The sequence below is a fragment of the Coffea arabica genome, chromosome 2c (genome assembly GCF_036785885.1).
Source record: "Coffea arabica cultivar ET-39 chromosome 2c, Coffea Arabica ET-39 HiFi, whole genome shotgun sequence".
In the NCBI taxonomy this organism is placed as follows: domain Eukaryota; kingdom Viridiplantae; phylum Streptophyta; class Magnoliopsida; order Gentianales; family Rubiaceae; genus Coffea; species Coffea arabica.
Window position 1 is genome coordinate 71,596,440 of NC_092312.1, and position 15,417 is coordinate 71,611,856.

A 15,417-nucleotide genomic window follows, 5' to 3' on the forward strand; every position below is an offset into this window, starting at 1 on the left:
AGGATCTCTTTCTCCTGCTTCATACATACAATTTTCAGAAGTTTCATTGAAGAAACTTGGGCTTTGGTGAAAATGGCCAAAGCCTCCTGATGAATTGTACTCAGTAGAATTCACTTTCACTGCTATGTGTGTCCAGAAATAGACACATCTATGGTCCGATTAGTCCAATGCTTTGTGTCTTTAAAAGTAAGTACATACAAATCAAATTGATAACCTTTTTTGGAAAAAAAAAAAAAAAAATCTCCGGCAAGGGAGGAGTAGGACTCAAAAAGCAGGGAGAGTGCAGTACAATTTAAATCCAAAATCTCTAATTCGTCGGGCTTCAAATTTAGCCATTAGATCAAATCTCTTCAAACAAATCAAATTGATAATTTATAACATGGTACTGAAATTTAATCTTTCCCATGACACTTTTTTTTTTTCATCTGGTTTTGTTCTTGAACTCTCTTTCATTACTTTTTCTTTTCCCAGGGAAAGGGATAAGAAAGATGGATTTGAATAGGAGAACCGCCAAGTCACTGGACTTGACCGCCAATTCTTTTTTTTACATTGCTGCATAGGTTGGATGATAACACAGAGCAGCTTAGATGATTCTTAAAGAACAAGTCAACAAACAAGTGAAAAACATGAGTATAGTAGTTTTACACCAGCAGCTGAGTCTCCTAATAAGCACAAGTTCAACAATCCTAATTCTTGAAAACAACTTAATGCTGAACCATTACTAACTGAAAGTTGCAACTCACAAGAGTCTGAGAAGAGCAGGGAATTACTGAAAAGGCAATTAGAGCAGTAGCAACGTGTTGACTGCACGACACCCACAGAAGAACACTTATCAGTATATTTGTCAACAAGAAGAGCTTCGGAGTAAAACATGGACCCTGGGGATTCTCCATTGCACTTTTTCGTACATATACCCGAGATGAAGGCCTTCCCACTAAAACTCGTTCCACAATGTGAAGGCTCATATGCTATCCCTTTTAAGGAGTCTTATTCATTCCCCTTGCTGCAAGTTCAGTGTGATGCATGCTGCCACAGAAATGAAAGAATGGTACCCTACCAGAAGTAGCATTTTTGAACAAAACCAAGAATAATTACAATATGATAAGAAGACAGCAAAAGCATGCATCCACTGCTACTGAGAGACTCATTAGACCTTGAAAGGATTGACCTACAAACAGCAGACATTAAGATTCCAACAAAGTGCCCAAAAGTGCTACTACAAGGCTTGATTGCTGATATTCTTGACTGTGGATGACGCAATTACAAGACACAAGATCACACTTCAAAACTCAGGACAGGCAATATGAGTACGACACCAGAAGTAGCATTTCGGACAAACCCAGCATACTCTTGATACAAGAAGCAAACGGCAAAGACATGTATCCCCTCTGACTAAGAGAGTTTAAATGAACCTTCAAAGCATTAACCTAAAAGCAATGACATCAAGCTTTCGCTGAAGTGTCCAGGAGAGCTTTTGAAAGGCTTGTTGCGAACAATCTTCAACAAGAAAAGAAGACCAGACTTCCCTATCTGAAACACCTACATCCCAGAAAATGATGTTTCAGGGGCAATATAAGTGTGACATCCAGGGATCACAAACGGTTGCAATCAACTAAAAGATACCCTGTGCCTTTTATTCATGACTTCATTCCTCCATATTGGCAACTAACTTCTGAATTATCTTCAGAAGAGAAGGATCACTTTCACTCTCTTTTAACGAATTTAATAAAATGGAAATGGTAGGTGAATGCGGAGGGAATTTTCTCTATTCCATTTCTTCAAGATACACCAGTGTAGCATCATATTTACCACCCAAAAGCAGTCCTCAGACAATTACATTTTACATGATCCTGTCTGCCAAGCCACCATTCTCTTCCTCCTTTAGCAAAAGTCCTTAGCTTCCTTTAGCTAATCTTTTGTGCACAGGCCTTAACTCATTGCACTGCATATAACAACATCAGACTTCCATATTTCAAACATATACTTTACCAGAAAATCATATTCAGAGGCAATATGAGTGACATCCGAAGATCATAAATCATTGCAATATACTAAAAGATACCTGTGCCTTTTATTCATGACTGTATTCCCTCATATTGGGAACAAACTTCTGAATTATCTTGAGAAGAGAAGGATCGTTTTCACTCTCTTTAACTGAATTTAATAAAATGGAAAAGGTATGTGAATGAAGAGGGAATCCTCCCTTATCCATTTCTTCAAGATACACCAGTGCATCATCATATTTACCTCCCAAAAGAAGTCCTTGGACGATAACATTGTATGATATCCTATTTGCCAAGCAACCATTCTCTTCCATCTTTGCGAGAAACTCTTTAGCTTCCTTTAGCAAACCTTTTGAGCAGAGGCCTTGTATCATGGTAGTATATGTTGAAACATCTGGATCCAGTCCTTTAAGAGATAGGCTCTCGAAAAGATCTCGAGCACTATCAAGCCTCCCAATTTTACACAGTCCATGAAGAATGATGTTGTACATACATACATGTCTGAGATCCACTCTTTCAACTTCCATCTTGTGCAACAAATCCAGTGCTTCCTCGATGTGTCCACCCTTGCATAATCCATCCAACATCGCACAGTAAGTGTAGAAGTTAGATATTATGTTAGTCGTTTGCATCTTGTCAAACACTTTTCTTGCAGCACCAGACCATCCCACCCTAAACAATCCCTGCAAGACTGTATTGCATGTATCAGTGCTAGGTGTTAAACCTTTACACTGCATTTCTTCAAAAAGATGTAGAGCATCATCTGCTCTCGTCTTCTTAAAATATCCGTTGATCAATATATTATAGTTGACACTACTCGGAACAACTCCATTAGCAACCATGGTGTCAAAAACTCCCCTTGCTTCATCCATTCGGCCCTGCAAACAGTATCCATCCATCAAAGCTCCATATGTCACGCAATTTGGTCGCTCACCTTGCTCAATCATGGTTTGAAATACATCTTCCGCAGCTTCTACCTCTCCTTCCTTACATAGCGCATCAATGACAATACTATAGGTGATAACATTTAGATGAATGTGAAAATCCTTCATTTGAGTCAGTAATACCTTAGCTTCTCTCCATCTACCAAGATTGCAAAGACCCTGGATCAAACAATTGTAGGTAACAACATCTGGGGCAATTCCCTTCTCCACCATCTCATGTAGAAGGTCAAAAGCTTTATCTACCATTTTATCCTTGCACAAGCTGTCAATGATAGTGCTGTAAATTATGGCATTCGGTTTAACTCTTCCTTCTTTACCCATTACTCTGAGAAATTCAATGGCTTTACTAGTGCTGCCTGCCTTGCAGAGTCCACTGATTATAGTTCCAAACATAACCACATTGGATTCACACAGCTTTTCTTGAATGATTTTGATGAACAATTCTTGCGCCTGAGAAATCATGTGCTGTCGAAAGAGTCCCCTGAGTAAAGTGCCAAAGGTGGCCACAGTGGGGGCAATGCCATTCTTGAAGAAAAGCCCCAGCGCACAAAATCCCAAATCCGTTCGTTCCAAGAGGCAGTAAGAATTAATCAAGATAGTCAGGGTGTACTCATCAACTGGAATGCCCAAAAACCACATATCTTTGAAAACTGAAATCGCAGAAGAATAGTGGTTCATCTTAACAATGCGGTCAAGGAGTAGATTGAAGAGAACAACACAAGGCAGAGGCCTCATCCGGACCATGTCATCGTACAATCCCACAGCATCTTCCAGATTATTGATCTCATTATTACTCATATTTGTCAAATATCCAGGTGGGTATTTCATAGGATCAGTAAGAGCAGCAGAAGAATAGAAAAACTAATTTGGATTTCCTGTATCGGTTTTGAGAGACAAGCGAAACGCCAACAGTAGTACCCGATGCTTTCCCAAATTGAAAAGCAGAAATAACAGCAGCAAAAGCTCTCCGTTTCATCATCGTCGCCGTCGTCTACGTCTTCGTCTTCAAATTTGCTAATCAGATAAAACAGCTGCTTCTCTGCAAGATGAAAATGTGAATGGGAAAGGAGTGGCGGGTCAGTAGGTTAATTCAAAAGCCAATAATACTATGCTCATCTTGGTAATTGACTGATAAGTGACCGATATTACTTGGTAAAATCGGTGACAAGTGATTAGTAATAGATGATTAATCTAATACACTCTTGCTCTCGCATGGTGTGCCCAATACCTTTTTACTGTATTCTTGTTTGATAATAGTAAGTTTGGAAAGTTCTATTAAAAAAGAACAAAAAAAAAAAAAAAAACTTGAGGAAAAATCATAGGTTAGTGTGGTTCAAATGAACGGGGAGATTTTACCGCTCTCTCGAAGATTATATGCTGAAGTTAAATTGATAAGCAATTACTCCCTCCGTCCTGTTTTCTTAGTCTTGATTTTTTTTCACACAGATTAAGAAAGTATAATTAATTTGGTTGAAAACATAAATTTAGATTAATAATTTCCTAAAATACCCTTATGCTAATCAATGTAGTCAATGTATTCAATGTATTGGAAAAACTCAATGTATTCAATGTAGTGGATTAGTATTTAATAACAATGTATTAATAACAAGATATTTAATAAGGGTATTTTAGACAATTTGAAAGATTACTATATTTCTTAATGGGAAAGTAGACTACAATTTGGGACGGACAAAAAAGGAAAACAAGACTAACAAAGTGGGACGGAGGGAGTATTTTTTACTTCTAAATTCCAGTCAACGATAACAAATAGTAAGTTTCAAATCTAATTTTTTGTATATTAAAAAGATTACCATGTATAACAAACTCCATCGATTCCTTGTAGTCGAGTCTCTCAACATGTCATTATTAAATAAAATTTCGCTGACAATCGAATAAATACGAGATGAAAGGTTTACTTTTCTTTTTTTTTTTTCTCATTTCCTAGATGGGGAAGTTTATTTTGCCATCGACCTAATGTCAAAGTTAGATTAATAAAAGATTTTCTCTTTTTTCAAAAGAGCAGGAATAAGACCTTTAGTTAAAAGTTATATATATTCATTTTTGAGGGATACAAACTGAATGAATAATTCCTTGAAAGAACCATAGAACTCCTCACTCCTAATATTTTGGTATCCAAATGTTCTCTATTTGAAAAATAATGTTACAGCCGTCTTTTAGATAGATGGAATAGATGGAATGTACGTGACATAAAAGGTAATTCAAACAACATATCAAAGGAATATGTTCCCAAAAAAAAAAAAAAAAAAAAAAATTTTCCGAACGCTCACAACCCTAACAAGCTCTCATTATCTAACCAACAGTTAGAAACAGACCAACACACCAAGAATAAAGACGTGCGAAGATATAGAGAGATCAGACCCTAGTGCCCCATTGTGCCAGCTCTGCAAAAGTTCACACCTGGTGAACATTCATCCTTCCAGAGTGGATCTGTAACACCAATTCATCAAGCAAAAATCAACTAACAATTATAACTAAACCCAAAAACTGTAAGGATAATGGTGGAGTTCGATGATTAAGCAGGAAAAAAAATAATCTCAATCAGTTAGTACACCTGCAGGATCAGATCCCTGGACCATTCAGATGGATGGAGCACTAAATTTCTGATGAAGTTGACTTGATCTTGTCAAGGCAGGGTCTAGAATGAAGGTGCAATTAAAATGAAGCTATATAACAAGTAAATTCCAGATGAAGAAGCTTTGCCATACAAAAGGACATGGAAAGAAATCTCAAAGTACAAAACAACCTCACGATCAGCCTTTTAGAGCCAAAAAAGAAATGTGTGTTTTTCTTTTCATTTTTTTTTTCCACTTACGATCACGAAATGATCCAATTCACTTCAGGTTGCCATCCAATTTTCTATTAAAACTAATTTTAAAAAAAATTATATGCAATTAGATTGCTGTTTGCATGTCTCCCTAATTCACCTGTGAATTGCTCATGTTGAAAGTTCAGTTTCAAGGAACTGAAAAGATCTTCTCACCACTCCATGCACACTCTTGCAGCAGGACCTATTTTTTGTTCCAAAATGTTAATTTAAAACTTGGGAAGTAGAACCTGCAGGCTGCAAAGTGCAAACCTTAGTTACTCATAAAATGTAGTGAGGCATCTTGCAATAGCAGTCAGCAGTCTCTGACAAGAATAAACCGAAAAAAAAAAAAATGCCAGAAAGGTTGTTTTGTCTTAATGACGTCTAAACAAAGTAGGTTAGCTAATCCTTAAAAAACAACTTCATAAACAAGTAAAATGCACCAGTATAGCATGCTCCAGCAGCTAAGACATCTAAAAGTTGTAGAACTTAAAACATTCCTAGTTCTTCAAGACAATTTTAAGCTGAGTTAACATTTATTGAAAATTTTAACTCAAACACTCCAAGCAGAGCAAAGAGCCAAAGAGTAGTACAAAAGGCCATGAGACAGAAAATTCTCCATTCCAAGGCAAAATATATATTTATATGGTAATAATAACAAAAATAAATTCACTGCAGGATAACCGCAGAAGAGTACTGAGAGTTTAGCGGCAAACAAAAAGATCTTAGGAGCATAATATTGAGGTTGGGGATTCTCCATTTTTTTTTTATTTTTATGTAATGTTTCCAACATTTACCTGATGAATGCCTATCTACAAAGCCTACTCCGGGAAAATGAAGGCTCATTTCCATTCTTTGAGTTTGTCTGACTCATTCCTCTTAACCGCAAGTCCAGTGTAACGCTCAATGCCACAGCAATGAAAAAGTGACCACCTACCAGAAGTAGCATTTTGGACAAACTAAGAAAAGCTTTGATATGACAAGCAAATGGCAAAAATATGTATCCACCCAAACTTAGAGATTTAAACCTTCAAAGCATTAACCTGAAATCAATGACATCCAGGGTCGCAAATGGTTGCAATCAACTAAAAGATACCCAGTTCCTTATATTCATGACTTCATTCCTTAATATTTGCAACAAACTTCTGAATTATCTTCGGAAGAGAAGGATCACTTTCACTCTCTTTTAATGAATTTAATAAAATGGAAATGGTAGGTGAATGCAGAGGGAATTTTCTCTATTCCATTTCTTCAAGATACACCAGTGTAGCATCATATTTACCACCCAAAAGCAGTCCTTAGACAATTACATTTTACATGATCCTGTCTGCCAAGCCACCATTCTCTTCCACCTTTAGCAAAAGTCCTTAGCTTCCTTTAGCTAATCTTTTGTGCACAGGCCTTGACTCATTGCACTGCATATAACAACATCAGACTTCCATATTTCAAACATATACTTTACCATAAAATGATATTCACAGGCAATATGAGTAACATCCGAAGAATCATTGCAATATACTAAAAGATACCTGTGCCTTTTATTCATGACTGTATTCCCTCATACTGGGAACAAACTTCTGAATGATCTTGAGAAGAGAAGGATCGTTTTCACTCTCTTTAACTGAATTTAATAAAATGGAAAAGGTATGTGAATGAAGTGGGAATCCTCTCTTATCCATTTCTTCAAGATACACCAGTGCATCATCATATTTACCTCCCAAAAGAAGTCCTTGGACAATAACATTGTATGATATCCTATTTGCCAAGCAACCATTCTCTTCCATCTTTGCGAGAAACTCCTTAGCTTCCTTTAGCAAACCTTTTGAGCAGAGGCCTAGAATCATGGTGTTGTATGTTATAACATCAGGATCCAATCCTTTGAGAAAAAGACTATTGAAAAGATCTCGAGCACCATCAAGCCTCCCACTTTTACACAATCCATCAAGAATGATGTTGTACATAGTTATATGTTTGAGATCCAATCTCTGAATTTCCATCTTATGCAACAAATTCAATGCTTCCTCGATGTGTCCACCCTTGCATAATCCATCCAACATCACGCAGTAAGTATACCAGTCAGATATTACGGGAGTCATTAGCATCTTGTCAAACACTTTTCTTGCAGCACCAGACCTTCCCACCCTAAACAATCCCTGCAAGACTATATTGCATGTAACAGTGCTAGGTGTTAAACCTTTACACTGCATTTCTTCAAAAAGATGTACAGCATCATCTGCTCTCATTTTCTTAAAATATCCATTGATCAATATATTATAGTTGACACCACTCGGAACAACTCCATTAGCAACCATGGTGTCAAAAACTCTTCTTGCTTCGTCCACTCGGCCCTGCAAACAGTATCCATCCATCAAAGCACCATATGTCACGCAACTTGGTCTCTCACCTTGCTTAATCATGGTTTGAAATACATCTTCTGCAGCTTCTACTCTCGTCTTCTTAAAATATCCGTTGATCAATATATTATAGTTGACACTACTTGGAACAACTCCATTAGCAACCATGGTGTCAAAAACTCTCCTTGCTTCATCCATTCGGCCCTGCGAACAGTATCCATTCATCAAAGCACCATATGTCACGCAATCCGGTCGCTCACCTTGCTCAATCATGGTTTTAAATACATCTTCTGCAGCTTCTACCTCTCCTTCCTTACATAGTGCATCAATCACAATATTAAATGTAAAAACATCTCGTACAACGTGAAAATTATTCATCTCTGTCAGTAATACTTTAGCTTCTCTCCATCTACCAAAATTGCAAAGACCCTGGATCAAACAATTGTAGGTAACAACATTTGGGGCAATTCCCTGCTCCACCATCTCATGTAAAAGGTCAAGAGCTTCATCTACCATTTTATTCTTGCACAAGCTGTCAATGATAGTGTTGTAAATTATGACGTCCGGTTTAACTCTTCCTTCTTTACCCATTACTCTGAGAAATTCAATGGCTTTACTAGTGCTGCCTGCCTTGCAGAGTCCACTGATTATAGTTCCAAATATAACCACATTGGATTCACACAGCTTTTCTTGAATGATTTTGATGAACAATTCTTGCGCCTGAGAAATCATGTGCTGTCGAAAGAGTCCCTTGAGTAAAGTGCCAAAGGTGGCCACAGTGGGGGCAATGCCATTCTTGAAGAAAAGCCCCGGCGCACAAAATCCCAAATCCGTTCGTTCCAAGAGGCAGTAAGAATTAATCAAGATAGTCAGGGTGTACTCATCAACTGGAATGCCCAAAAACCACATATCTTTGAAAATGGAAATCGCAGAAGAATAGTGCTTCATCTTAACGATGCGGCCAAGGAGTTGATTGAAGAGAATAACACAAGGCAGAGGCCTCATCCGGACCATGTCATTGTACAATCCCACAGCATCCTCCAGATTGTTTATGTCGTTATTAATCACATTTGTGAAACCCTCAAATGGGTATTTCGTAGCATCGGCAGCAGAATGAAAAGCTAATTCACCAGTAGCAGCAGCAGCGATAGTAACTGATGCTTTCTGAAATTGAGAAATATAAACAGCAGCAGCAGCAGCATCAAAACCTCTTCGTCTCATCATCGCCGCCGTCGAGACCTGTGATTTCCGGCAACTTCTCAACATAAGTAGATAACGTGCGAATGGCATTCAGCCAAAAGTTTCGTCGTCCTCCCATGTGCGCGGCACGTGGGTCGCCCTATCTTTTATGAGCTCGTTAAAATGTTAAACTCTTCATGCAAGGCGCCACCAAAATAAAAAGTTGTTCCACATATTAGGGTTTCCTCTGCTTCTTTTGCCTACTTTAGACCTCCGCCGCTTCTGCTTCCAATCATCTTCTTCCTTCTTTATTCTCTTTTTTGTTCTTTTGTTCTTCATCTTCATCTATCTATCTACAGAATAGAAAACTTGATCCTTTGCTTCTTCTCGGCCACCACTTCTCAAATCCCCCAATTCCCCCAAGCCCCAACAACAACTACCACCACCACCACTTCAATTCTTTCTTGGCGTTGATTTTGGGAGGGGTCAGGTTTCGGCTAGACGGCTTGCTTGAGGTATTGACTTGTTCTTTTTTTTTTTTTTTGAGACCAAAGGTTTTGTGATTGCTACTTGGGAGGCATCTCTTATTTTCATCCAAATCCAATAGCTCCGCTGCTTGTTAATTAATTTATACTGATAAAAGTACTCGACTGCTATTGTAAATGGGAAGGTTCTCATCTTTTCTCTTGTTATTTTCGGCTATCGGAATTATCTGCTCCACCGGCTGGGGTCAGGTTTCGGCTAGACGGCTTGCTTGAGGTATTGACTTGTTCTTTTTTTTTTTTTTGAGACCAAATGTCTTGTGATTGCTACTTGGGAGGCATCTCTTATTTTCATCCATATCCAATAGCTCCGTTGCTTGTTAATTAATTTATATACTGATAAAAGTACTCGACTGCTATTGTAAATGCGAAGGTTCTCATCTTTTCTCTTGTTATTTTCGGCTATCGGAATCATCCGCTCCACCGGCTGGCAGGAAGGGGAGTGGCCGGAGAACGAAGAGGGATAAATGCTTCAGCAGTTAGCTCTGTCTGTGAAAAACAGAAAAGGAAAAAAATTAAAAAAGAAGACGATGGTGGCAATTTGGGTTCTTATACAAAGGTTTGTTTTCCAAAAGGTACGTACTTTGTTTACTCTTAGTCTTTATCCTCTTCTTTTGCTTTTCCTTTTTTTTTCCCTCTTTTTATTTAACCTATCCGTTTCCCATCTTTTCTAGAGTATTTAATCTCATATATAAACATCCGCAAGAATCATAGAATTTCATGAATTGTTGTCCTTCTTTATGACTAATTATTATTATTATCAAGTCGTTGTTCAAAGAATTTCTTTACCTGCAAGAATCATAGAATTTCATCGGTACCTTTCTTATATGGTGGACACGAGTTTTCTTATATGGTGGACACAAGTGAATGAATAAATGGCCAAAAACTACACCTCCTATATCCCCCACTTGAACTACCACCTGCAGTTACACCGGACACAGTTCTATTTTTCCTCTTTTCGCAGGGGCTTTTCTTGATTAGCTATTCTGTCTCAGTGTATTTTTGTGACGATGAGTTCTGCTTTTTTTTTTTTTTGTCAAAGTTGAGATCTGTGATATCTTTTTTTGTAATTTTATTACTATGGGTCTTTGTCTAACAGGCTTTGGAAGAACTGGATGTTTGGTTGCTAGAGTCATCTTGCTATCAATGATCCATTTATCACCACTGATTACATGGTAAGTTCAACGACCACTTGTTATTGCAGTTAATCATGAGTTAAGATTGAATTTTTATGCTATTCTTTAGGAATTAGGAGATCCCTAAAAGTTGTAAAAAAGGTGTAGTTGTTGATCAAGTTATGTTCTGGATCTGTGTTTTTCTGAACTGTGCTATCATTTCTCTAGAGGATTGCTTGTATGCAAGTTAAAAAGTTGTCTGTCATCATTTTGTACTGTGTATTGAGAAAATTTTTGTCTTACCACTTTCCCTTTTCTGTGATTTTCTATAGGCTGTTCAATTGGTGTAATTGACGATGATGCTAAAATTTATTGAGCTTTTTTCATTGCTAAAGACGTTTGCAAAATATCCTACTATATATAGTTGTTTTGCATCAATTTTTTTGCTTTTCTATTTGTGGTATTTGAAATATGAAAGGTGCAATTCCCTAAACAGTCTTTCTGTTTGTTTAACTTACAGGTGAAAAAAGACCAAGGCAACATGTGTGGCAGACATCATGGGCTATTATCATGCGATTTGTTGGAGATACTATCATGATTCATGGGGATGGCACTGGCTTAATGCTTCCACCTAGGCTAGCACCTGTACAGGTATTCAAAAATGTCTTCTACTGGTTGTTCATTTTATTTCTCTGATACTAATGTTTGCCTGTAATCTACTTTACGTTAGCCTTTGCTTGTTTTGCTTTTAGCGTTAGTAGTTTATGTGACTTCGTACTGGTCTTGAGTGCTAACTGTGATTTACAAATGCCTAAGTTGGCCTTGAACTTTTTTCAAATCTTTGTTGCACAAGAGCTTCTATTTTTATTAATTTTTCATATTCATTACATGCTTGGAGAGGAGAATCTTCTTCTGACAGAGACTAATTAATTGTTTCTGAGCATATTGCACGTTTTTGGTTGATTTACTGGCCATGTTTGCTAATGTTTGTGCTCGAAAGATAGAGTGAATGGGGGCTGGGGATGGATGCAGTGTTCTGACAGAGACTGATTAATTGTTTCTGAGCCTATTGCACGTTTTTGGTTGTTTTACCGACTACATTTGCTAATGTGTGCGCCCAAAGATAGAGTGAATAGGGGCTCGGGATGGATGCTGTGTTTTGAACTCAATGGGCTAATTAATTTTCTCAAAGATGATTTTTTTAATCCTTATTTGGTCCGACAGGTTTTGTATTTCTAGCATTACATTAGTTCTGCAACTTTTGTTTTGATTTTGGTCAAGAAATTGGACTCATCAGTGCAGTAAAGTAACAGCTTTCTGCTTCCTAGCTATGTGCATAAAAAATTGTCTTTCTTGAGATGGAATAGCTCCTATTATTGACTGCTTTCGGGTTGTGTGATTGTCCCAATATGGAAAAAAACAGGTGACAGAACTATAGTTCTTAATGCTACATCATCAGTGAAAGAAAACTCTGCAAGTAGCTGGAATAAAGATCAAGGTTGATGACTCTGATCAGAGAACACCTGGATGGAAATATAACTTTTGGGAGATGAAGGTTTGCCCTGCTTCTGTAGATGTTCTGTATCTTGCCCAATATCTAGCTTGCCATTGGACTTCTCCCACCAAAGGATGAGTGACAATAAGAGAAATTTAGGGAGAGGAAAATTCCAAATGCATGGCCACAAACATTGCAAATGATTTTTTTCCTGGGAATGTTAATGCATGCGGGACTACATCTAAACTAACTAACTTGGAGCTTTAAGATTCCTGAAGGTTAATTGTAATATATCTCACCAAGCTTGGTTACTTTTAAGACTTGTCAGCTTACTTCACTTGAGCATCTAGAGGTATTGTTTAAAATTAGTTTTAAAAAAAAATCAACTTGAGTGGCTAGGTTCCAATTGTGATTTGCTCAACCAAAACGTTTTGAAGACTGGCTTGAATAATTAACAAGTCAAGTGATATCTATTGAAGGCCAGCTCAACTAGAGCTATTTCAGTGATTGTTGGCTTTGTTTTCTGAAAGGGTATGAAGTTTCAATTTTGAAACGTCTACTGTTGCTGTTAACAATTTCATATTTGGAAGTCATGTGTATGGATCTCAAGAAATACTATTTTACAGTTGAATGTAATACAATTGTGCTTTGAAGTTTACCTACCTTTTCTGCAGGGAGTACTTTAAGAATAGAGATTGGACCTCGTGATGTGTCTACTGGGACTGTGGTCATTTTCAGAAGAGATATTCCTAGAAAAGAAGGAAAAGATTTCGGGATATCAACGGATTCTTCAATTTTTGTTGCTTATGTTTAAGGGTTGTTGGATGGGATTCGTAGTTGCCTGCTGGAGAGGGCAACCACTTTCATGAGCTTTTTTTTTTTGGAATTTTAATTAAACCTGTCCTTCAAGACATTGGTTCTTTTCTTTTGTAAACTTTAATTACTGGTAGATTGTTAGCTAAGTGCGCTAGCAGTAATCTCTTGATTCTTCTGATGTTGTGTTACATTTTTTTTTACTCCAGTTTCTTCATCTTTCGAATAATATTAATGTCCTTGACTATATACGTATTTCCTTAATGTAGTATTTCACAATTATTTATACTAAACTGGGCATACACATTTTTATCTCTACCGCGCAGCGCGCGGTTTATACCTCCTAGTTTAAGAGAGAGGAGGAAAGACTAAAGAGGAAAGAACTAAGGATGGTTGAGTCTTGGCGGGTGGGTCGATCAAAGCCACAACCAGGAAAGCCCAATCGCCCAAAGTAAAGGCATCCGGGTGAGAGCCTTCTCGTCTGATTTTTTTTTTTTGGGTTTAAATTTTCAAATTTCATTTTGATAACATTTGTTGAATTAACATTTATCATTTTGATATATTTACCAGCATGAAAATACCGTAGTAATTTGCAAAATGCTCAAGAATAATCATATCATTTTTAATTTGGAGTTGGTAGCAAGTGATAAGTTATAGTATTCCTTTTGTTTAAATTAAGAATTAATCTTTTGATGGAAGACATTAGGAGGAGCGAAGCGTATGTAAATAAATGCAAAATTTAAAGTTCAAATTGAAATTAAGATTTATTGTCGACCAAATAATGTATATATTTTTGCACAAAAGATTAATTTTCAAATTCAACGGATATATACTTTCGTACGAAAAATTAATTTCTAAATTAAATTAATCGTAAAATACGTATGAGTGAATCGTCTTAATTGAATTTCGGATCCATTTGTTTTTTAACTTCATTTTATTTCACAGCAGACAGGATTGTAATGCTGGTTTAAAAAATAAGTGAATTTTTAGAAAATATTATGGTCCTCTTTCTCTCCAAAAGTCGTCTGTGTTTTTTAGTAAAAATATGAAGTCATCTGTGTTCTTTAGTAAGAATATGAACAATGGCAAGAAGGAGGAGGTTTGCTAAGACAACTAAAATCAAAAAGAGCTAAAGATATCAGGCTGTTCGCTCAGGTGGAAGAGATCAATAGCCTACGCTCTATGTTTGTGCAATGCTTATTTTATTTGCTCTAGAATGACCAAACAGATAGAAGTAGACAAATTAGGCGGTGTTTGGTAAGAGGATTTCGGAATGGAGAATTGGAATAAATCCCATAACTGTTGTTTTGATTACTACTATAGAAATTGAAATTTTGGAATCGTATCTAAAAATTTGGAATTCCCCAATTCCCTAGTAATCTGGAGGGTTTTGAACAAAACCCATTGATTCCTGTTTAGAAACGGGCCCTTCCCTCCACCCGTTAAAAAATTAATATATAATTATATACATATATAATTATATTTTATTATAATATTAATATAATTATTATATACACATCTATAATTATATAAATATATTTTATAATTATTTAATTAAATATAATAATATATATTATAAATTTATTAGTATTATATAATATATATTATTTATAAATATATTTATAAATGAATATTATATGTGCATATAATTATAATATATATGTGTATATAATAATAATATATTATATAATTATATTTATATTTATTATTATAAATATAATAATAATTATATTTAATATATAATATACATTATAATTGTATAATATATTAGTATAATTAATATTATATATATTATATATTTATATTAAAGCATTTGTAAAATTACATTTAATTATATATATATAATATTTAATTTAATTAGTTACAGACTTATAATAATGATATTATTAGTTATATGTATTATATAATGTATATTAGTATATATAATATAATTGATATTATCAATTATACTAATAATTATACATGATTACTACTAGAAATTATTAATTAGTTATACTAAATTTACTAATGCATTTATACTAATACATTTAGTTGGTGAAAATTTCTTATATCCCATTTCGAAAGAGCTAACGAATCAAACATCAACTGTAGTAATGATATACATGTCTAGAACTGAACCAAACAGATGTATTTAAATGACTGACT

General features: G+C 35.9%; 2 protein-coding genes and 1 long non-coding RNA gene across 4 annotated transcripts; 1 reads left to right on the top strand and 2 right to left on the bottom strand.

The window, feature by feature from the left end:
• Positions 1-583: 583 nt before the first annotated feature.
• LOC113727739 (uncharacterized) lies at positions 584-4,068 on the bottom strand. The gene has a single exon (XM_072076332.1). The coding sequence runs from the start codon at positions 3,773-3,775 to the stop codon at positions 2,072-2,074; it is 1,704 nt and encodes a 567-aa protein (XP_071932433.1). The 5' UTR covers positions 3,776-4,068; the 3' UTR covers positions 584-2,071.
• A 2,890-nt stretch (positions 4,069-6,958) lies between these two features.
• LOC113727737 (uncharacterized) lies at positions 6,959-9,418 on the bottom strand. Its single transcript, XM_027252060.2, has 2 exons — positions 7,304-9,418; positions 6,959-7,189 (listed from the first exon to the last, which is right to left on the bottom strand). Exon 1 carries the CDS (start codon positions 9,416-9,418, stop codon positions 7,313-7,315), a length of 2,106 nt encoding a protein of 701 aa, XP_027107861.1. The 3' UTR covers positions 6,959-7,189; positions 7,304-7,312.
• Positions 9,419-9,521: 103 nt separating this feature from the next.
• Positions 9,522-13,521, top strand: LOC113727742 (uncharacterized). 2 transcript variants are annotated; one of them, XR_003457883.2, is made up of 7 exons: positions 9,522-9,822; positions 10,042-10,066; positions 10,284-10,424; positions 10,949-11,024; positions 11,485-11,615; positions 12,388-12,519; positions 13,134-13,521. It is a non-coding gene; the product is annotated as an uncharacterized lncRNA (long non-coding RNA). The 2 variants fall into 2 exon arrangements; XR_011839610.1 differs by having other exon boundaries at positions 9,541-10,066.
• Positions 13,522-15,417: the final 1,896 nt, after the last annotated feature.

Coding starts and splice junctions, on each gene's coding strand:
- LOC113727739 (XM_072076332.1), bottom strand. CDS start 3,775: ATGAAATACCCACCTGGATATTTGACAAATATGAGTAATAATGAGATC.
- LOC113727737 (XM_027252060.2), bottom strand. CDS start 9,418: ATGCCATTCGCACGTTATCTACTTATGTTGAGAAGTTGCCGGAAATCA.